The following is a 24,117-nucleotide window of genomic DNA, read 5'->3' as shown; positions in this document are numbered from 1 at the left end:
CTACTAAAAGTACAAAAATTAGCTGGGCGTGCTGGCATGTGCCTGTAGTCCCAGCTACTCGGGAGGGAGGCTGAGGTAGAAGAATCGTTTGAACCTGGGAGGCTGAGGTCGTGCCACCGCACTCCAGCCTGGTGACAGAGTGAGACTCCATCTGAAAAAAAAAAAAAGAAAGAAAACAAAAATAAGAGATTATAATACCACAATGGATTCTTCACACGGAGTATGCTATCTCTTGTTTGAAGATTTTCCAACATATGGCAGATTCTCTTTGCTTTTGGTCTCAACAGAGACTGGAAAAATTGAACTTAGTGTCATTTGAAGGAATTACTGTAATGCAGTGGTTCTCAAAGGTGGCTGTACATTATAATCACCTGGGAAGCTTTCATAAATCCCAGCTGTCCAGACCACACCATGGGCCAATTAAACTTTTTGGGTGCGATCCAGATGTTTACCATGTGCAAAGAAGTTTGAAAATGACTGAAATAGGTAGCAATGTGGACTCTGAAGTCAAACTGCCTCGCTTCAAATTCCAGGCCAGCCACTTCCTAGCCATGTGATCCTGGGTGAGATATTTGACTTCTATGAACTCTGTCAGAAAAAAAGATGATAAAAATGACATATTCTTGTAGGATTGCTATGAGGTTTAAATAAGATAATCTATGTAAACTATTTATTAGGTTGATGCAAAAGTAATCAAGATGTTTGCCATTACTTTTAATGGCAAACGGTAATTAAAACTATACTTTTAATGGCAAACACTGTGACTACATTTGCACCACCCTAACACAACAGGGCAGGCATAATGTGAATTCTATCGGCTGGGCACAGTGACACTTTGGGAAGCCAAGGGGTGGGGAAGATTGTTCATAATTTTCACAAGTTCAAGACCAGCCTAGGCAACACAGTGAAACCTCCTCTCTACAAACAAATTAAAAAATTAGCCTAGTGTGGTGGTACATGCCTGTAATCCCAGCTACTGAAGTGGAAGGAATGCTTGAGCCTGGGAGATGGAGGCTGCAGTGAGCTGTGATCATGCCCCTGCACTCCAGGCTGGGTGACAGAGTCAGACTTTGAAATCTGGCCCTAGACAAGGATGCCCTCTCTCACCACTCCTATTCAATATAGTATTGGAAGTTCTAGCCAGAGCAATCAGGCAAGAAAAGGAAACAAAGGGTATTCAATTAGGAAAAGAGGAAGTGAAATTGTCTCTATTTGCAGATGACATGATAGTATATTTAGAAGACCCATTGTCTCAGCCCAAAATCTCCTGAAACTGATAAGCAACTTCAGCAAAGTCTCAGGATACAAAATCAATGGCAGAAATCACAAGCATTCCTATATACCAATAACAGACTTAAAGAAAGCCAAATCAAGAATGAACTGCCATTCACAATTGCTACAAAGAGAATAAAATACCTAGGAATACAACTAACAAAGAATGTAAAGGACCTCTTCAAGGAGAACTACAAACCACTGCTCAATGAAATAAGAGAGGACACAAACAGATGGAGAAATATTCCATGCTCATGGTTAGGAAGAATCAGTATCGTGAAAAGGGCCATACTGCCCAAAGTAATTTATAGATTCAGTGCTATCTTCATCAAGCTACCAATGACCTTCTTCACAAAACTGGAAAAAAACCACCTTAAACTTCATATGGAACCAAAAGAGAGCCCGCATAGCCAAGTCAATTCTAAGCAAAAAGAACAAAGCCAGAGGCATCACAGTACCTGACTTCAAACTATACTACAAGGCTACAGTAATCATAATAGCATGGTACTGGTACCAAAACAGAGATATAGACCAATGGAACAGAACAGAGGCGTCGGAGGCAACACAACATATCTACAACCATCTGATCTTTGACAAACCTGACAAAAACAAGCAATGAGGAAAGGATTCCCTGTTTAATAAATGGTGTTGGGAAAACTGATTAGCCATATGAAGAAAGCTGAAACTGGACCCCTTCCTGACACCTTACACTAAAATTAACTCCAGATGGATTAAAGACTTAAACATAAGACCTAACACCATAAAAACCCTAGAAGAAAACCTAGGCAAAACCATCCAGGACATGGGCATAGGCAAGGACTTCATGACTAAAACACCAAAAGCATTGGCAACAAAAGCCAAAATAGACAAATGGGATCTAATAAAACTCCAGAGCTTCTGCACAGCAAAAGAAACAATCAGTCATTAGAGTGCATTGGCAACCAACAGAATGGGAAAAAAATTTTGCAATCTATGCATCTGACAAAGGGCTAATATCCAGAATCTACAGAGAACTAAAACAGATTTACAAGAAAAAAACCAACAAACCCATTCAAAAGTGGTCGCAGGATATAAACAGACACTTTACAAAATAAGACATACATGAGGCCAACAAACATATGAAAAAATGCTCATCATCACTGATTATTAGAGAAATGCAAATCAAAACCACATTGAGATACCATCTCACGCCAGTTAGAATGTCGATCATTAAAAAATCTGGGGACAACAGATGCTGGAGAAGACGTGGAGAAATAGGAACACTTTCACACTGCTGGTGGGAGTGTAAATTAATTCAACTATTGTGGAAGACAGTGTGGCAATTCCTCAAGGACCTAGAAATAGAAATTCTATTTGACCCAGCAATCCCATTACTGGGTATATATCCAAAGGATTATAAATCATTCTACTATAAGGACACATGCACACAAATGTTCCTTGCAGCACTGTTTACAATAGCAAAGACTTGGAACCAACCCAAATGCCCATCGGTGATAGACTGGACAAGGAAAATGTGGCACATATACACCATGGAATACTATCCAGCCATAAAAAACGTTGAGTTGGTGTCCTTTGTAGGGACATGGATGAGCCTGGAAACCATCATTCTCAGCAAACTGACAAAAGAATGGAAAATCAAACACCACATGTTCTCACTCATAGGCAGGTGTTGAACAATGAGAACACATGGACACAGGGAGGGGAGCATCACACACTGGGATCTGTTGGGGGGGGAAACTAGGGGAGGGACAGTGAGGGGTGGGGAGTTGGGGAGGGATAACATGGGGAGAAATATCAGATATAGGTGATGGGGAGGAAGGCAGCAGACCACATTGCCATATATGCAACTATGCAACAATCTTACATGTTATTCACATGTATCCCAAAACCTAAAACACATTTTTTAAAATATAGACAAATAGATAGAATTTCTATGGTAATTATTATTAACTAACAGCTTTCTTATTTCATACTAATTACTCTGCAAGACACTTTCAGCCATGGTTCCCCTATCCGACACTCATTCACCTAGTGGATTTTTTTTTTTGTTCTATAACGTTCCTTCATTCATGCACGAATTCATTTTACAAGTGTGTAGTCATTCAACATTGACTTAACAACGAGTGTGATAGAAGACACAAAAGAAATATGCACATCTGCCTTACCTCCCTTGGAGTTTATCTTCTCTCGAGTGTTGGTGTTTTCCGGTTCAGATCATAAGCATCATGAGCTAAGGGGCCATGTTTTATGCCTGGACAGCCCCAGCACCCAGCGCTGCAGATTGGAGACACTGCTAGGCACCCGGGCGGGAAGACTGGGTTCTAGTTCTTGTTTTGCCACCTCCAGGCGGAGTAACAGGGCGCAATCCGGTTGTCCTCAATAGGTGTGTTTCCTCATCTGAAAGTGTACCCAATCCATCCATGACTGCTGTGACGATTACAGGTCTTAACGCGCATGTGGATTTGTCTTGCAAACGTCCACGACCAGGTCCCCGGGAAACAGTGCCGCGCGTGCCCACCAAGGGGCAGCAGATCGCAGTGCAGAGGCCGGCGGCGCTCGACGTCAGGGCGCACGCCCGACCCCGTGACCGTGACTGTGACCGTGACTGTGACCGTGACCAAGGGCGTCGCTGGGGCACGGCCGGGCGGCGCCGCGGGAGTGCGCAGGACCCGCCATGGGGGCCGAAGCCTCGGGGAGCCGGCCGGAGCTGCAGGAGCTCATGCGCGAGGCGGAGATCAGCCTGCTCGAGTGCAAGGTGTGCTTTGAGAGGTTTGGCCACCGGCAGCAGCGGCGTCCGCGCAACCTGTCCTGCGGCCACGTGGTCTGCCTGGCCTGCGTGGCCGCCCTGGCGCACCCGCGCACGCTGGCCCTTGAGTGCCCATTCTGCAGGCGAGCCTGCCGGGGCTGCGACACCAGCGACTGCCTGCCGGTGCTGCACCTCATAGAGCTCCTGGGCTCGGCGCTTCGCCAGTCCCCGGCCGCCCACCGCGCCGCCCCCAGCGCCCCCGGAGCCCTCACCTGCCACCACGCCTTCGGCGGCTGGGGGACTCTGGTCAACCCCACCGGACTGGCGCTTTGTCCCAAGACGGGGCGGGTCGTGGTGGTGCACGACGGCAAGAGGCGCGTCAAGATTTTTGACTCCGGGGGAGGATGCGCGCATCAGTTTGGAGAGAAGGGGGACGCTGCCCAAGACATTAGGTACCCTGTGGATGTCACCGTCACCAACGACTGCCATGTGGTTGTCACTGACGCGGGAGATCGCTCCATCAAAGTGTTTGATTTTTTTGGCCAGATCAAGCTTGTCATTGGAGGCCAATTCTCCTTACCTTGGGGTGTGGAGACCACCCCTCAGAATGGGATTGTGGTAACTGATGCGGAGGCAGGGTCCCTGCACCTCCTGGACGTCGACTTCGCCGAAGGGGTCCTTCGGAGAACTGAAAGGTTGCAAGTTCATCTGTGCAATCCCCGTGGGGTGGCAGTGTCTTGGCTCACCGGGGCCATTGCAGTCCTGGAGCACCCCCTGGCCCTGGGGAGTGGGGTCTGCAGCACCAGGGTGAAAGTGTTTAGCTCAAGTATGCAGCTTGTTAGCCAGGTGGATACCTTTGGGCTGAGCCTCTACTTTCCCTCCAAAATAACTGCCTCAGCTGTAACCTTTGATCACCAGGGAAATGTGATTGTTGCAGATACATCTGGTCCAGCTATCCTTTGCTTAGGAAAACCTGAGGAGTTTCCAGTGCCAAAGCCCATGGTCACTCATGGTCTTTCTCATCCTGTGGCTCTTACCTTCACCAAGGAGAATTCTCTTCTTGTGCTGGACACGGCATCTCATTCTATAAAAGTCTACAAAGTTGACTGGGGGTGATGGGCTGGGGTGGGGCTCTAGAATCAAAAGCACTAGTGCTGCCATTAATGAATTGTTTAACCCTGGATAAGTCACTTAAACTCATCTATCCAGACAGGGATAATTAAAACTGTCTGGCAGAGTTACAAAGCTGGAGACAATTATTAGAGATTAATCTACCATTTATTGAATGCATACTCTCTGTGCAAGGAAATTTGCAAATATTAGTTTATTTAATCCATACTACCCAGTAAGGTAATTTTTTTTTTTTTCTTAGCTAGAGTCAAGCTCTGTCACCGAGGTTGGAGTGCAGTAACATGATCACGGCTCACTACAGTTTCAACTTCCCTGGGTCAGGTGATCCTTCCACCTCAGCCTCCCAAGTAGCTGAGACCAAAGACGTGCACTACCACACCCAGCCAATTTTCGTATTTTAGTAGAGATGGGGTTTTACCCTGTTGCCCAGGCTGGTCTCAAACTCCTGAGCTCAAGCAATCCACCTTCCTCTGTCTCCCAAAGTACTAAGATTATGGGCATAGCCACCTTGCCCAGCCATAATTTTTTATTAGTAATCTCGTTGTACAAGTGAGAAAACTGAAACCCAGAGAGCTTAAGTGACTTCCCCAGGCCACAGTTAATTACTGCAATAGTTACAATTTGAATTCAATTCTGACTCCAAATAAATTGCCCTTAAATAAGATAACAGATGCGGGGGAAAATACGTGAATGTATAGTGTTGCTATGTGTACTCTCTTTACAAGTAGCTAATTATTCTATCATGAAGATGTGCAAAGAGGGAGACTTTATGGAGAGTTCAGGAGGAAAAGGATTTTGTGGTTGGCATCACTTTCATTCCACTTGCAACTGCTCTGATGGCACATTAGATGAAGTTACTATTGATCCTGGGTTAAATGAATAAGAAAAACAATAGAACTACTTATTAAAGAGATAAACATGTCTTTTAATGCCTGTATCTTCTCCACTATACAAACTCAGAAAATATCACTTGGTTGTTTGAGAAAGGCCTATTTTTTCTGTTTTTGTTCTGTGTGTGTGTGTGGTGTTTTTTTTTTGAGACGGAGTCTTGCTCTGTCACCCAGGCCAGAATTCAGTGGTGCAATCTTAGCTCACTGCAACTTCTACCTCTTGGGTTCAAGCGATTCTCTGCCTCAGCCTCCTGAGTAGCTGGGATTACAGGCACCTGTCACCATGCCTGGCTAATTTTTTTTTTTTTTTTTTGTATTTTTAGTAGAGACAAGGTTTCATCATTTTGGCCAGCCTGGTCTTGAACTCCAGACCTCGTGATCCACCCATCTTGGCCTCCCAAAGTGCTGGGATTACAGGCATGAGCCACAGCGCCCCAGCCTAGGCCTATATTTGTGTAAGTTCTAAACTACTGCAGAACACTCTACATACTAGTGTCAGACGCTCCTGTTACATGTTTATGTCACATGTTTATGGGTTGTTTGTTTTTAGACATGGTCTTGCTTTGTCACCTGGAGTAGAGTGGAGTGATCACTGCTCACTACAGCTTCGACTCCCTGAGCTCAAGTGATCCTCCTGCCTCAGCATCCCGAGTAGCTGGGACTACAGGTGTGTGTCACCATGCCCAGCTAATTTTTAAATTTTTCATAGGGATGGGATCTTGCTTTGTTGCCCAAACTAGTTTCAAGCTCCTGGGCTCAAACGATCCTCCTGCCTTGGCCTCCCAAAGCAATGAGACTATAGGAATCAGCCACTGCGCCTGGCCCACGTAAAATAAAAGTGAGAGCCTAACTCCCATCCAGTCCACAAGAACCCATTTTGTTGTCAATGCTCTCATCATATAGCACTAATAGTAAGATTTTGGGCACCCCAGACCACCGTTTATAAATGCATTCTAAACAGAAGTTCTATGGCAAACCCCTTCTCCCCACATGCACACACCCCACCCTTAGAAGTCACCCCTAGGTTGGTGACTTGGCAGGTATTCTGAACACATAAGAAACATTGTTCCAGGTGGAGACGTGAATGCAGGCTTATCCGGTCATTTGTGAGCAGAGCAACCGAGGATAGAGCTTAGGCCATCTTCCTTGGGAACAATGACATTTTAATGATTTTAGGATTAGTAGAGCCAATTCAAAAGATTTTTCTCTTTGGAATTATCAATGGCATCATCTCTGACTATAAAGCTGACCATGTGTCCTTTTCAGACAGCAGTCATGGTAAAGGTGTGGAATGGGCGACACATGAGGTATGTGAGCAAGGTAGTGTTGCTGGTTATCGTGTGCATTACCCGACATGAAGAATCAGGTGTACATCTGAGAGACCATGTGGGAGTGTATCAGACCTTGTGATAACAAGACGTGTGATAACAAGCGACCTGAGTAACTGCCTCCTTTCCTTGGTAGATTATCAGGCTTGGGATGGGGTGGGGCTGGATACGCCACATAAAAAGAACTGTATATAGCAGCCCTTCCCAGGAATGTCATAAGACAGGAGCAGCGTTTCCTTGACGATGACATGAAGCTTGCTGTTCTTGATTCTCAAACACACACACACTGAGGTAATAGTTTCAGCGGCCTGTAAGGCAGATGCAAAATTCATCTTCCAGACTGTGTTCTTTGTTTTTGAGCTGGGGTCTGGCTCTGTTGCCCAGGCTGGAGTGCAGTGGTGCGATCTCAGCTCACTGCAACCTCCACCTCACAGGTTCAAGCGATTCTCCTGCCTCAGCCTCCCCAGTAGCTGGGATTACAGGTACCCACCACCACATCAAGCTACTTTTTGTATTTTTAGTAGAGACAGAGTTTCACTATGTTGGCCAGGCTGGTCTTGAACTCCTGACCTCAAGTGATCCACCTGCCTCAGCATCCCAAAGTGTTGGGATTACAGGCATGAGCCACAGTCCCCTGCCAGACTGTGTTCTTTAAATCAATCTGGTTAAAGAGCTTGAGCTATGTCATGCTGAACTCCAGGTTATTAAAGAAATTGGAGAATTCTGAGTCAGGCAGGAAAAAATAATCCCAGCAGAAAGTAAAAGCTTCCAAGGTGATGAAGAAGGGTTGGAATGACTCTCAGAGGTTGAAACAAAAGAACGTGCCGTAGAGTAAAGGGAGAAGGGAAAGGAAATAGGCTCTTCCAGAATATCCCCCACGCACTGCCTGGTGAGTCCCTAAAAGCAAACACAGACGCTATGGCGCCTGGGTCAGCAGTTCTCACTCACCCTCCATCTGTTCCAGTTTTGCCCAATTCCCGATCCTTGGACTGTCTCCTGCTTTTGCCCTTGTTCTGTCCTCTGGACTTGCCACCTGCACTTGGCTTCTCAATCTCTCTCCTTGGCATTTTGTTAAGACCTTGGTTCACACTCATAAATCTCCCCTCTAGCAACTCTAGCTCTGGATCCCAGGACCCAAACCATCACCATTTTGCTATTGCCTCATGCAGACCCTCCCTGGGCACCCAACTAAGTGGGGCGCAGATCCCACCTAAAGTGAATTATGAAACTTCTGGGGAAGAAGCATTAACCTGTGCACCTCAGGAAAATGAGGAAGAACGACTGATGATAGCAAATTTAATAATCCTTACACCTGCCACAGAAGGAGAAACACATACTGGTGTTAGTGTTCCACTGTAGAGATATGCCATGGCGGTGTACCATGGCTAGTCAGGAGATGAACTGTTTTCTTGGGGAAGGTGTGGCAAATATGATAGGGCGGCCGCCGAGACTCACCACAACTACTGTACTGAATAACCATGGTGCCTGCTGTGCCCACCGCCACTTCTAAGAAAAACTGCCACATCATGAGCCCACCCTCAGCAGCCAGGTTTTCTATTACATAGCTAATCAGGTAGGGGTGCACACCTAACAGAGGGGCAGTCAGTCAACCAATGATGCTCCACCAGATGTATTTACGAGACCAGGAAACTGGCTATGAATTGGCTTGACATAAACATATTTTCCACACAAGAAGCACAGAGATTCAGTTACATTCTTGTCTTCGATATTTTGAATTGAGAAACATGGAGCATGTTAAGCTGATAGGCTGAGTTCCAGGGGTGCAGAGAGTCCCTGTGGGCAAGCCACATCACGAATAAGAAGCTATGAGGCAGAGAGAAGACAAAACTCACAGGAACCCGAGAAAGAACGGGAGGAAGAAATCCATCCAAAGAAGCAGTGGCTTGGAGTCTTGTTACCTCCGGGGCACCAACATGATGGTCCCTACTGCAAGATCCCTGGGGCTGCCCTGATGCCACTCTGCCTCTCTGCAAGACCCAGCTGCACTATGGTTTCTGTTCTTGGAGTCCTAACAACCTCTCCTATGCCAAGTGAATTCTTATAGTAAATGCTCCCCTGCTTCAGCTAACGTGCACAAATCTCTGTTTTTTTGGCAACAGAAAGTATTTATCAAAAGTTATAATATTTTGGCCCTGTGCAGTGGCTCATGCCTGTAATCCCAGAGCTTTGGGAGGCCAAGGCAGGCAGATCACTGGCCTACATGGTGAAACCCTGTCTTTACTAAAAGTACAAAAAACAGTGTGGTAGCAGTCGCCTGTAATCCCAGCACTTTGAGAGGCCGAGCACGCAGACCATGAGGTCGGGAGATCGAGACCATGAAACCCGTCTCTACTAAAAATACAAAAAATTAACTAGGCATGGTGGCGGGTGCCTGTAGTCCCAGCTACTTAGGGGGCTGAGGCAGGAGAATCACTTGAACCTGGAAGGTGGAGATTACAGTGAGCCGAGATCGAACCACTGCACTCCAGCCTGGGTAACAGAGGGAGACTCCGTCTCAAAAAAAAAAAAAAAAAAATGATAATATTTTGCTGATTGGTTTGGAGAAAATTGGTCTAAAATGTACAGATTTTGATGCCATGAGTAGGAAAGTAATTCTGTGGGGAGAAACACTCTCCCACCAACTCATCAATCCCTAATTCTGGTAGGGTATGATACCAAAGAACAAGTAGAGAGTCACATACCACAGGCCTAAATATTTAAGACTTATAAATCAGCCAACAAACTTAAATGAAATACATTTGATCCTACTACCTTGACAAAGGTAAATGTAAATATTAAAAATATACCTTTTTTTTTGGCCAAGACTGGGGGCACACGCCTGTAATCCCAGCACTTTGGAGGCTGAGGCAGGAGGATTGCTTGAGCTCAGGAGTTCGAGACCAGCCTGGGCAACATGGTGAAACCCCATCTCTATTTAAATATTTATAAAAGATTATATACAGATAAATATTTTTTAAGAGACAAGGTCTCACTGTGTCGCCCAGGCTGGAGTGCATGGCGTGATCATAACTCACTGCAGCCTCAATCTTGGGCTCAAGCAATCCTCCCTCCTCAGCCTCCGAGTAGCCAGGACTACAAGTACATACCACCACACTCAGCAGATTTTTAATTATTTTTTACAGAGTCTCACTATGTTTCCCAGGCTGGTCTCAAACTCCTGGGCTCAAATGGTCCTCTGCCCTTGACCTCCCAAAATGCTGGGATTACAGGCATGAGCCACCATGCCCACCCTAAAAATATACTTTCATTATGATCCAGGTTTCATTTTAGAATACTTGAATGGAGTTTTTGCTCAATTTTGGGATGGCACATTTTAAGAAAGATAATGACAACCTGGAGCCTGTTTAAAAAAATATGAAGAAGAATCAAAAGCATGGAGGTTTTTGTTTTTGTTCTGTTTTGTTTGGTCAGCTTCTAGGCCTCTAGAATGTAAACTTCATGAAAGATGTTTGTGCCATTCCCAAGTGTATCCCTAGTGCCTGGAGCAGTGTTTGACACATTGCAGGCATTTGAAAATATTTGTTGAATCAACATGTTTTTCCCAAGAAATTTTTCTACACTATGTATTTCTTTCATTGACAAAAGGGAAGTGGTGCAGGTAGCTGGGTAGCTTGGGGAAGCTGGTCTAGAATTAAAGTGATTTGTGGTGGGTTTGCGGAGTGACTCAAAGAGCTACAAAGGATTATGGTGACTTTGTGGTAGCCTGGGTTGGAATTGCATGAAAAACTTCATATTCTAAACCACCACGTTTTTCCATTGCCATTTTCACCTAAGTACATGGTACTTTGAGGTATTGAGGTTGCCTGATCTTCATGAGTCACATCCTTTGTCACACGATGAAGAGTGGAGACAACACGGATCCCCAGGCTCTCCAATATCAGGTGACATCTGTGATGCCAACTCCACCTGGAGGGAAGAGAATGAACTAACGTGTTCCTGGATCATTCACCTGGTGGTGCGTTTGGAGAGCTGTCAGACTCATCTTTGGGCTACGTTTGGTTAATAATGCGTACATAAAGAAGATCCTGCCTTTCCCAGGTGCCACCCATACAGCACGGACAGCCCAACCACAGACATTTGCTGACTACCAGGCTGCAAATTATAAGATACAGTATACATATTATAGTAGTGAAAAAGCAGCTCATTGGGGCCGGGCGCTGTGGCTCACGCCTGTAATCCCAGCACTTTGGGAGGCCGAGGCGGGTGGATCACGAGGTCAAGAGATCAAGACCATCCTGGTCAACATGGTGAAACCCTGTCTCTACTGAAAATACAAAAAATTAGCTGGGCACGGTGGCGCATGCCTGTAATCCCAGCTACTCAGGAGGCTGAGGCAGGAGAATTTTGCCTGAATCCAGGAGGCGGAGGTTGCGGTGAGCCGAGATCGCGCCATTGCACTCCAGCCTGGGTAACAAGAGTGAAACTCCGTCTCAAAAAAAAAAAAAAGCAGCTCATACTTTTCTGCAAAAATAATGATATTATTTATAGGAGCTTAATTTCCTGACAAAGGACTTTGGCCAAGTCAATCATCAGCTTCACTAACAATGCCATAAAACTAGCTACACTGAAAATCTGAAATCACTTATAAGATGATCAGATAACATTGTGTGTCAAGCCATAGAGTTGTAGGAGTGAAAAGAAACTTAGACAAGTTGTTATTATAATTATAAATGACAATCAAGACCTACACATGTAAAAATACTAGTCTAGGTCACACAGGTAGTGAAGAGCAGAACCAGGACTAGGAAATGGACCTTTCTATGTTCCTCATTGACCTGTCTAGTGGGAAAGGATCTAAAAGTCAGATCTTGTGCCCATTTTTAGATCTTAGATTGTTTTTTCCTATGGAGTTGTTTGAGCTCCTTATATATTCTGGTTGTTAATCCTTTGTCAGATGAGTAGCTCACAAATATTTTCTTTCATTCTGTGGCTTGTCTCTTCACTTCGTTTGTTGTTTTCCCTGCTGGACAAAAGCTTTCCAACTTGATGTGATTCCATTTGTCCATTGCGCTTTAGTTGCCAGTGCCCACGGGGTATTACTCAAGAAGTCTTTGCCCAGTCCAGGGTCCTGGAGCGCTTTCTCAATGTTGTCTCATAGCAGTTTTATAGTTTGAAGTCTTAGATTTAAGTCTTTAATCCATTTTTTAAGATTTTTGGATATGTAGGGGTCTAGTTTTATTCTTCTGCACATGGATATCCAGTTTTCCCAGCATAATTTATTGAAGAGACAGTTCTTGGAAGCTGTGTTGGAAATTAGTTCACTGTAGGTGTATGGGTTTATTTCTGGGTTCTCTATTATGTCTCACTGGTCTATGTATCTGTGTTTATGCCAGTACCATGCTGTTTTGGTTATTATAGCTCTGTAGTATAAATTGAAGTCAGGTAACGTGATTCCTCCAGTTTTGTTCTTTTTGGTTAGGATACCTTTGGCTATTCTGAGTCTTTTGTAGTTCCATATAAATTTTAGTGTTTCTTTTTCAGATGGCCTCAAGGTTTGTATTCATGCTGGCCCAAGAGAACATTGTAGTATTTCCAAGTTAACCAATTAGACCATAATCATGAAGCTAGTCTTTTTACTCATTGCATGAATAAGGCCTAATCAGTGTAAAATCCTAAGGCTCAGTCCCTACAGGGTCCAGATACTTCATTCATGGCCCTCAAATGTATTCCAGCAGTGCCTGTCCTTGTTATAGAAAGAGGCCTTTGGTTACAAGGAGTGTGGTTAAAGAGATTAAACATAACTAACATTTTCATACACTAATACTTTGTTTCACAAAGCCGTTAACTTATTTGATCCTCACATTTCTTGAAGTAGACGGTGCAGGTTTTATTAAGGTGACTTCACAGGAGAAGCAGCTGAGACTCACAGGGATGGAGCAACTTACCCAAGGTTACACAACTAACGCCTGGTGCTTTAGGTTGGAGGAAAGCAGGTACTTTTTAAAATCTCTCCCAGGTAAATCTATTTTACAGCCAGGGTTGGGTAGCACTGCTCTAGAGCAAACTAATATCCCAACCATTCCTTCGTGGGATTTATAGTTATCATTCATATCAATTTGTATAAGCCCTAGATAATGTCCCTTCTGAGAGGTACTGTGGTGAGACACCTATTTACATAACAAGAGCGAGAGCTGTGATTGGGTCTCAGGGGAGGTCTTGGTGATGGGGGTCAGGTTCTGCTATTTCCCTTAAACCAAATGTCTTTGTTTTTTAAAAAAATGAAATGTTCTTATTTTCAGAAACCCGTGAATGTAATTCTTTGGCTATCTAGCACACAGTGCTCTACAGCTCTCTGATCTGATGCCAGAGTGTTGTGCAGGACTTAACCTATAAGGTGGGGAGAAACTTTAGGAGCCATGTTGCCCACTGGGCACGGTGGTTCGTGCCTGTAATCCCAGCACTTTGGGAGGCCAAGGTGGACAGATCACTTGAGGTCAGGAGTTCAAGATCAACCTGACCAACATGGTGACACCCTGTCTCTACTAAAAATACAAAAATTAGCTGGGCATGGTGGCAGATACCTGTAATCCCAGCTACTCTGGAGGCTAAGGCAGGAGAATCACTCAAACCCGGGAGGCAGAGGTTGCAGTGAGCCAAGATCGCGCCACTGCACTCCAGCCTGGGCAACAGAATGAGACTCTATCTCAAAAAAAAAGCCATGTGTCGAATGTTAGAAGCTTAGCCTGTTAAGAGGACACTCTTTCCAAACACTGAGGCCCCAGAATTTTTTTCTGTTTCTCTCTCTTATGCGCCTTTGACTTGATAATCATTTCTTTGGAATTTTCCCCCTGAATTATCCCCCTGAAGAGGAGTAACACCTGGTCTTTGTAGAATTGGAAAATGTAGAAAAGCATACAAACATTTAATCACTTTTAATTAGACCAAACTACTGTTCCCATTTTTCAATTGAGTTGACTCTCATCACTATGGAATTCATATCCCTGAAAATCATTTCACATATACAAATTTTGTAAAACAGTGAATGTATCACATAAAGTGCAAACTTTTTTGCCAAAAAGGGAATTTTAGTGGCATTTAATTGAAGTTCAATTTTGGAAATTCCAAAACGTGAGATACAAGAGCTCTCAGAGAGAGAGAGACAGAGAGAGACAGAGAGAGATTGATTTACCAAATATTCCATTTGCCTTCCACAGTTCCTAGCTCCTTGCAGCTTAACTGCAAGGGGCAATGTGACCAGCTCTTGCTGTGAACAAAACCCAATTTTTGTGAAGTGATGAGAAGAAAGAAGAAAAAAGTGATAAAGATACAGATAAAATTTGAGGTTAAGCAGAATTCTCAAGTTTCATAATGGAAGTGTCATAATCCACAGAGAGAAAATTCTGGATGTAAGTTTTATGCAACTAAAATTTCCATGAACTCTACTTAAGCTCCTAGTCTTTTTTTTTTTTTTTTTTTGAGATGGAGTTTCGCTCTTGTCCCCCAGGCTGGAGTGCAGTGTCATGATCTCGGCTCCCTGCAACCTCCGCCTCCTGGGCTCAAGCAATTCTCCTGCCTCAGCCTCCAGAGTGTCTCAGATTACTGGCGCCTGTCACCACGCCTGGCTAATTTTTGTATTTTTAGTAGAGATGGGGTTTCACCATGTTGGCCAGGTTTGTCTCAAATTCCTGACCTCAGGTGATCTGCCTGCCTTGGCCTCTCAAAGTGCTGGGATTACAGGTGTAAGCCATCCCTCCTGGCCAAGAAAAATTACTTTCTTTATCCCTTTTAATGCTTTTTGTCTTGAATTTAACTTTGATATTAATATAACAATAACAGTCTTTTAAATCACATCAAAGTTTGTATGATAACCAAGAAAGTTCAACTTAGTGTATGTTTTCAGGATATTTTTTTCACCATTCATGGGGGTAATTTGTTACTGCTGCTGGACAAAGGGAGGAGAGCTCTTTAAATATGTGAACTGAAACATCAGCAGCAGGGCTGTGAGCTGCATGGGGCCTGCGCAACCGGATGGTGACTTGTGCGGTAGGATCAAAGCAGCCTCCTGCTCCAATTTCTTCGCATCAGCCATTCATGCCCTCTGCCCAGCTTGCTTTCTGATGAGCAAGGTGCTCCAAAATAAACTTCAGCGTAATGAGTTTTCTTCCGAGATATACGACTGTGTGTAGTGTATTTATGTTTTCAAACCACTGAATGATGTGCCTGGAGTAACTGAAATTGATACAGGAGGCCAATTCCATCACATTCTGGAGTGAATTTTCTCAAGGCCATACCAGTTCTCCCTGGTGGGCACTAAAATATAAATGGTAAAATCATTACTTCCTCTCTTCTTATGAATAAATAAAGGCTTTACGTTTATTTGTTAAATTTGCTAGAACTATCTGCACAACTAAAATAGATGAAGATCTACAAATGCATTTCTTTAATTATGTTTGTCAATTTACATTTTTTGAAGGGGAGGGTAATATCTTCATCGGATTTTGGCATTAGGGGTATGCTGGCTTTACAAATTAGTTAGGAAGTGTTCTCGCCTTTATTTTCTGAAAGAATTTGTGTATCATTAATACAACTTCTTAAACGTTTCATAGAATTCACTAGTGAAATCTTGTGGCCAAGAGTTTTCTTGGTTTAAAGGTTTCTAATTTTTCTTTTCTTTTCTTTTTTTTTTTTTTTGAGAAAGAGTCTCACTCTGTCACGCAACTGGAGTGCAGTAGTGCAATCTCAGCTCACTGCAACCTCCACTTCCCAGGCTAAAGCAATCCTCTCACCTCAGTCCCTTGAGTAGCTGGGACTCCAGGCACATGCCACCGTGCCTGGCTAATTTTTTGTATTTTTTTGTAGAGATGGGGTTTCACCATATTGCCCAGGCTTGTCTCAAACTCCTGGGCTCAAGTGCTCAAGTGATCCTCCTGCCTCAGCCTCCCAAAGTGCTGGGATTTACAGGTGTATGCCATTGCACCCAGCCACAGTTTTTTAATTATTAATTTAATTTCTGATATATATATATATATATATATATGTCAATTCATGTTTTTGCTTCATGTTGTGTAAGTTTTGTAGCTAGTATTTTTCAAGGAATTTGTACAATAACATTAAAATATGCCCCATTTTATCTTTTAAAAGTCTATAGGCTCTTTAGTGGTAACTCTTTGCTCATTCTTGATATTAGCAATATATACATTCTCTCTCTTTTTTTTTTTTTTTTTTGAGATGGAGTCTCATTCTGTCATTCAGGCTGGAGTGCAGTGGCACAATCTCAGCTCACTGCAACCTCCACCTTCCGGATTCAAGCGATTCTCCTGCCTCAGCCTCCCAAGTACAGGGACTACAGGTGTTTTTAGTAGAGAGGATTTCACCATGTTGTCCAGGCTGGTTTCAAACTCCTGGCCTGCAGTGATCCACCTGCCTCAGCCTTCAAAAGTGCTGAGATTACAGGCATGAGCCACCGTGCCCAGCCATCTCTCTTTACTTTTTTTTTGATCTGTCTAGCTAGGGGTTTACTGATTTTTCCTCACAAATTCAAAGAACCAGCCTTTGGCCTTATTGTGTTTCTCCATGATTTGTCATCCTTTATGTTTTGTTGATTCCTTTTCTTCTTTTTTTTTTTCCTATTTATTTTGGATTAAGTAAAGCTTTTCTAGATTCTTAAGGTAGAAATGTAGGATATTGATTTTAAAACTTTATTCTAATATAAGCACTAAAAGCTAGGAATTTCCCTCTCAGTGCAGACTGAGCAGCATCCCAGAGATTGTGACATGTGTATATTTACTATCATTTGGTTCAAACATTTTTTAGTTTCTTTTTTTGGTTTCTTCAATGACTCATGAATTATTTCAAAATATGGTATTTAATTTCTAAATATTTGGGGGTTTTTTTCTTTCTTTTTTCTCTTTTTTTTTTTTGAGACAGAATTTTACTCTTGTTGCCCAGGCCAGAGTACAATGTTGCAACCTTGGCTCACAGCAACCTTCGCCTCTCAGGTTCAAGCGATTCTCCTGCCTCAGCTTCCCAAGTAGGTGGTGGGATTACAGGCACCCATCACCATGCCCAGCTAATTTTTTTGTATCACCTGAGTCCTCCCCATTATCCACCTGCAGTAACTCAGGTGGCATAGCTCCTGCACACTTACCATGGACCAAGTAGGGGCAAAATATTCAAGCTAAAGATACCACGAGCTTTCACTTGGTGGCTCTGATTAATAGGTTAGGAACTGCATGTTAGAAGACGTCAGAAGCATTGAGTAATTTTGAAGGACAGTGTAGGAGAAATATGGAGCCTCAGAAAAGTTTTGACTCCAGGCCGGGAGCAGTGGCTCACACCTGTAATCTCAGCACTTTGGGAGGCTGAGGCAGGTGGACCGGATTTTGAGGCCAGCCTGGCCCACATTGTGAAACCCCATCTCTACTAAAAATACAAAAATTAGCTAGGTGTGGTGATGGGTGCCTGTAGCAGCAGATACTCGGGAGGCTGAGCCAGGAGAATTGCTTGAACTCAAAAGGCGGAGGTTGCAGTGAGCTGAGATCGTGCCACTGCACGCCAGCATGGGTGACCGAGCAAGAATTTGTCTCAAAAATAAACAAACAAACAAAAAACCAGAAAAGTTTTAACTCTAAGCATCTATCACTTGGTCAAGAAATTCCAGAATAGCTACTCCAGTTCCAATGGAAACCACACTTAGATTGATTTGATGTGATATTTCACAATTGAATTAAGTATTTTTCACCAGGCCATGTGTTAAATGTTCTGTAAGATCCTATCTTTGTTGTGAAACTTGCCAAATAAGTTATAAATACTATTTAGCACCATCTCTTCATGCAATCACCATCAATAAAAGACTTCCCATCAGCATATGACCTTTAACTGGGTTCCATACTCTCTCTTCCAGCCAAGTTAGTGCATTACCATCTTCCTCATGGGGAGAATGGGCTACCGCCTGCAGCTTTCCTGCTGGCACACTCTGAAGCTGGCTTCTGCCCCAGCAGGAGAAGCATAAGAGGCTTCTTACACAGGTTTTCCTGTCCGGTGTCGGGTTGGCCATCCAGTGCACAGGTCTCCTTACTGCTCCCCTCTAGATTGACAGCCTTGACCTTGTTCCTTACCTTCAGCTCCTCTTCTGAATGGGAATTCTGTGTCTCGGTCTCAGCTTTGGCTTAGCTTTTCTGTTTTGGGCTTCCTTCCCTGTACCCACAGCTTAATCCATTATGTCCCTTTCTATCATATCTAATAGTACTAAAGACCATGAAATTTATTATTATTATTATTTGAGACAAAGTCTCACTCTGTCAGCCTGGGTGGAGTGCAGTGGCACCATCTCCACTTACTGCAACCTCCATCTCAAACAATCCTCCCACCTCAGCCTCCCAAACAGCTGGAGCTACAGGTGCATGCCACCATGCCCAGCTAATTTTCATATTTGTTGCAGAGATGAGGTTTCATCATTTTGCCCAGGCTGGTTTTAAACTCCTGGGTTCAAGCAATCCACCTGCCTCATCCTTCCACATGCTGGGATTGCAGTCATGAGTCACTGTGCCCAGTCAGACCATGGAACTTGTGAAGTCGAATTTTTCTGAACCATTAGAGGGAAAGAGGCAGGGAATAAGAGAATGGCAAGTGGAAATGGTACCAAGAATTACTGGCTTCTTGTTGCACGCAGCGATTCTGTGCTGGACACACACTCCTTTGGTTCTTACATGTGCTTACTGAAACGGTTCGGCTCTGTATCCCCACCCAAATCGCATCGTGTAGCTCCCGTAATTCCCACATGCTGTGGCAGGGACTCAGTGGGAGAGGACTGAATCATGGAGGCAGAGCTTTCCTGTGCTGTTCTCCTGAGAGTCAATGGGTCTCACCAGATCTGATGGTTTAATAACGGGAATTTCTCTGCACACGCTCTTTCTTTGCCTGCTGTCATCGACCTAAGATGTGACTTGCTCCTCCTTGCCTTCTGCCACGATTGTGAGGCTTCCCCAGCCACATGGAATTGTGAATTCAACCACATGGAATTGTACCTCTTTTTTTTTTTTTTTCCCTAAATTGCCCAATCTCGGGTAAGTCTTTATCAGCAGCATGAAAACGGACTAATACACTTACCTAACGCAACAGCCTAATAAACAGTTGCTTTTGGCCGGGTGCGGTGGCTCACGCCTGTAATCCCAGCACTTTGGGAGGCCAAGGCGGGTGGATCACTAGGTCAAGAGATTGAGACCATCCTGGTCAACATGGTGAAACCCCGTCTCTACTAAAAATACAAAAAAAATTAGCTGGGCGTGGTGGCGCGCGCCTGTAATCCCAGCTACTCAGGAGGCTGAGGCAGGAGAATTGCCTGAACCCAGGAGGCAGAGGTTGCAGTGAGCCGAGATCGCGCCATTGCACTCCAGCCTGGGTAACAAGAGCGAAACTCTGTCTCAAAAAAAAAAAAAAAAATAGTTGCTTTTGGCATTTTTCAGGTGAGGAAACTGACACACAGAGAGGTTAAATAATTTTCCCAAGATCACTCGTACAGAAAGTAGACACACTGTTTAAACTCTCTGAGCCTTAGTTCCTTGTGTATAGCATGTAAATGTAATAGAATCTACTTTCTAGAGTTGTCGTGAGGCCTATGTAAGTTTATACATGTGTGTTAGAACAGCGCCTGGCAGGTTGTGAGTGCTCAGTAATTCTAAGCAATTAATATTTTGCTTCAAATATTTGGAGTAAAGTGCTCTCTTTTTTAAAGATGGCAGTTAAGGACCATGAAGCCTAGAGTTCAGGAAGGGCTCTTTGTTACCTGTACGGTGAGCCTGCCTGGCAATGAGGCCCATTGAGAAGAAAGCTGAGCTGAGACGTTGAGGAAGACAGCATCCGCGTAACATTATTTGGGCCCTCAAATCTTTCTGTTCCCAAAGCTAGATGCAACCTCAGATGTCCTAGTTATCTGAGCTAATATAAATTCTCTGTTTTTAAACAAGCTTGAGTTGGGTACCTGTGACTTTTGCCTAGAAGAACCTTAAGAGAGTGCCAGGCAGATACTTCTAGAAAACAATATGCATTTCCAGGACTTTGCTTTAGCCTTCTGTCAAGGCAGCTAATGGAGCTGGCTTTCAATTGTGCTCAGAGTTCCCCAATAGAAGAAAGCAAATTGGTTCCCTTGAGTGTTCAGTGGGAAGTCAAGCTACTTATGAGTTATTTGAACTTTTTTTTTTCTTGACTGTGGGTGGAGTTGCCTGGTACCAACTGAAAGGAATTTTGGATTATTAGAGCTTCTTTGACACATCGGTTTCACACTTTGGCAGGCTCATAAGATCCCGTTGTCCAACTCTCCCACTTTACAGATGAGTAAATTGCAGCCTGGAAAGTTAAGTAACTTGGACAAGCTGATTAATCTACTTAGGAGAACAAGCAGGTTCTAAACCTTGCTGTCATTTGAATTCTCTCTGATTTGGGATTTTCAGTCAAATAAGCTGCACATAAGATTTTTTTGTACATAGACATGCAGAATTAGAGTCAGCAACTCATGTCAGCTCCCCGACTTCTCACCTAGCTTGGGGTTCCTCTCATTGTCTCATACGTCTTCCTTTCACACTAAACACTTTTCCTGTGGCCACCATATTAATACACTAGTCCCCACTCCTCATCCACAGTTTCACTTTCCACGGTTTCAGTTACCTGTGGTCAACCACAGTCTGAAAATGCGTAAGCAGAGTACAATAAGATATTTGAGAAAGAGAGGGATCACATTTGCATAACTTCTATCGCAGCATGTTATTTGTTCCACTTTCTTATTGTTGTTCTTAATCTCTTACTGTGCTTAACTTATAAGCTTTATCACAGGTATGTACATACAGGAAAAAAACAGTCTATATATGGTTTGGTACTACTGCAGTGTCAGGCATCCACGCGGGGACTTGGAACTTACCGCTGTGGATATGGAGAGACTACACGGTACACAGCAAGAAACATGTGTAGTGTAGAACTCTAGCCCGACAGAATGTCTCTAGAATGCGGTAATGCAGAAAAGGAAGTTCTGTATTTAAATAAATTTACAAGTTAATTACTGGTGGTAGGTGCCTGTATTCCCAGCTGCTAGAGAGGCTTAGGCAGGAGTACTGCTTCAGCTCAGGAGTTCAAGGTTACGATGAGCTATGATAGCACCACTGCACTCTAGCCTGGGTGACACAGCAAAACCCGGTCTCAAAATAGATAAATAAATAAAAATGCATGAGTTGCTCAGGTACAGCAATTCCAGCACTTTGGGAGGCTAAGATGTGCAGATCACTTGAGGCCAGGAGTTTGAGACCAGCCTGGCCAACATGGTGACAACTCATCTCTTCTAAAAAATTTAAAAATTAGCCAGCGGTGGTGGCAGGCACCTGTAATCCCAGCTACTCGGGAGGCTGAGGCAAGAGAATATCTTGAACCCAGGCGGTGGAGGTTGCAGTGAGCTGAGACCGTGCCACTGCACTCCAGCCTCGGCGACAGAGCGAGACTCCATCTCAAAAAAAAAAAAATGTATGAGTTAAATGGATTTCTTTACTGCAGTACTTCTCAGAGGCTTTAATAAACTGTTTTGCATTATAAATTCCTGGGGCAGGGTGGGGTTAGACATAGGATACAGTGTTTTCAAACTCATCTTAGCATGCATCTAGTGTTCTGGGAAATGCAGCATCAGGGGCGTGAGTTTTCACATTCTTTTCCAGGGTTGAACAATCATCTTACCCCTTGACTCAGTTCTGCCCTCTTCTTTGGTGTTCTTTCTGGATATCCGTTTAATTATTAATTATTTATTATTTAATTTTAATTTTTTGAGACAGGGTCTGGCTCTGTTCCAGGCTGAATGCAATGGCACAATCTCAGCTCACTGCAACTGCTGCCTCCTGGGTTCAAGCCATCCTCCCATCTCAGCCTCTGGAGTAGCTGGGACTACAGTCATCTGCCATCACGCCTGGCTAATTTTTGTATTTTTTGTAGAAGATGGGGTTTTGTCATGTTGCCCAGGCTGGTCTCAAACTCCCGGGTGAATTAGGCCTCGCAAAGTGCCGGGATTACAGGCATGAACCACTGTACCTGGCCCAGATCTCCATTTTAAATTCTCACCTTCAATTCTCATACTCCCTCCTGTTTCTCCAAGTTTCTGTATTTGGCTCCTTCTCTGATATGTTTCCTTTTCTCAGTCTCTTTGTGTGTGGCCTTTATTTTCGTGGTGAAGAGTTCTGATGAGACAATGAATGAACAAAGAATGATCAGCTTGAATGCTCTCAGAAGGGCAAGATCAGCCCTGACTTGTAACAATTAACTCTCAATACTCTCACATCCCAAGGTGGGCTTGTGGGAGGGAGCAGTACGTACAGATGCTTTCAACAGATTGCCCAGAAGTGCCAAGAAAGCCATTGTCCCCCTTGTTGAGTCCCACTCATCTTCCCAGACCCAAGCCCAGTGGCAGAACGTGTCCACAAAGTACCCAAACATTGGAAGCCCCTCTCCTGACTTCCAGCACCTCACAAGAAGCCAGCTCCAGCTTAGCATTTAGCCTCTTCTCCCCTGAGAAGCTGAGAAGCTGGCCAGCTGGCCCTCTTTCCAGGATGAGATTGTGTTTTAACTAGAAGAATCTGCCTCCCTGATTAAGATTTGCTGCAGTTGTCACCAAGTATGGTGCTGTCTTTTATTGTCCTAAAAAGTGTTCTGTGTCTTCCACATTACCCTGTGTCCTCAAAATTCTTGCAGAAATTTTTAGTATATTTTGCACTCTGGGTACAATTTATCTTCATTTGTAGTTTCCACACTCAAAATTCCTTTATTTTTTTTGAGACTAAGCCTCGCTCTGTCACCCAGACTCGAGTGCAATGGCGTGATCTCAGCTCACTGCAACCTCCACCTCCCACGTTCCAAGCGATTCTCCTGCCTCAGCCTCCTGAGTAGCTGGGATTACAGGTGTGTACCACCACACCTGGCTAATATTTTTGTAGTTTTAGTAGAGACGGGGTTTCACCATGTTGGCCAGGCTGGTCTTGAACTCCTGAACTCTCGTGATCTCCTCACCTCAGCCTCCCAAAGTGCTAGGATTATAGGCATGAGCCACCACGCCCAGCCTCTCAAAATTCCTTTATTTTCGGGGGTCTTCACAGACTGCACGACAGCCTTGCAGGCATCATTCTGGTGCTTCCGTGCAAACAACACAGCGTTGAAACCAACATTAGTGCTGATCCAATTAAATGAATGCCATAGGCTTTTTCTCTTGCTTGCCCTTTTTTTAAAACCCCAACATTTTCACATTCATCCTGCTACTGAGATGCATTTTATGTAGGTCTCTATTTTAAGGAGTTTCAGGAAGACTAACACAGGCCTGTGGCTTCATGATAGAGCCTAAACAGCCAAAGAAGCAATTTCAAAGGCCAGGTGTGAGTTATTGACAGGTGGTGATCTGAATAAACTCATAAATATTCATCAACATTCACTTCAAATTTTGGTGCTCTCTACAAGAATAGATCAGAAAATAGTTTCTGAAAGGTCGACAGAAAGTGTGCTTTTAGTATCTTCCACTTCAATGGCTTTCCTGGACACAAACATGCTTTTTTCACTATTTTATATTGAACTGCAACTTTATTGTCACACAGTGCAATTAGCTAAGCAGCTGATTGGTTTTTATTTTTATTTTTTAACATTTTCATGTATCTTGGGATTTGTCAGTCCTGAATGTACACTCTAATTAAGACATCAACAGAGAGCTATGGCCAGCCAACAGAATATCTCATGTGCTTCCTCACTCAGCCTTACTTCGGGGGCTCACTAAATGGTG

General features: G+C 43.9%; 2 protein-coding genes across 2 annotated transcripts in view; one reads left to right on the top strand and one right to left on the bottom strand.

Annotated features, from left to right (window-relative positions):
- Window positions 1-3,541, bottom strand: part of KDM1B (lysine demethylase 1B) — a 109,161-nt gene extending 105,620 nt beyond the window's left edge. The window contains exon 1 of the mRNA XM_021665341.2: window positions 3,438-3,541. The gene's annotated coding sequence lies outside the window, so the exon portion shown is untranslated. The remainder of the gene's footprint in view (window positions 1-3,437) is intronic.
- A 334-nt stretch (window positions 3,542-3,875) lies between these two features.
- On the top strand, window positions 3,876-6,078 carry NHLRC1 (NHL repeat containing E3 ubiquitin protein ligase 1). The gene has a single exon (XM_012476543.3). The coding sequence runs from the start codon at window positions 3,947-3,949 to the stop codon at window positions 5,132-5,134; it is 1,188 nt and encodes a 395-aa protein (XP_012331966.1). The 5' UTR covers window positions 3,876-3,946; the 3' UTR covers window positions 5,135-6,078.
- Window positions 6,079-24,117: the final 18,039 nt, after the last annotated feature.

The sequence above is a fragment of the Aotus nancymaae genome, unplaced genomic scaffold (assembly GCF_030222135.1).
Source record: "Aotus nancymaae isolate 86718 unplaced genomic scaffold, 86718_ANA_hifiasm-v0.15.2.pri h1tg000051l, whole genome shotgun sequence".
NCBI lineage: Eukaryota > Metazoa > Chordata > Mammalia > Primates > Aotidae > Aotus > Aotus nancymaae.
Note: the sequence above shows the minus strand (reverse complement) of the source record. Positions and strands in the feature narration are given on the sequence as shown.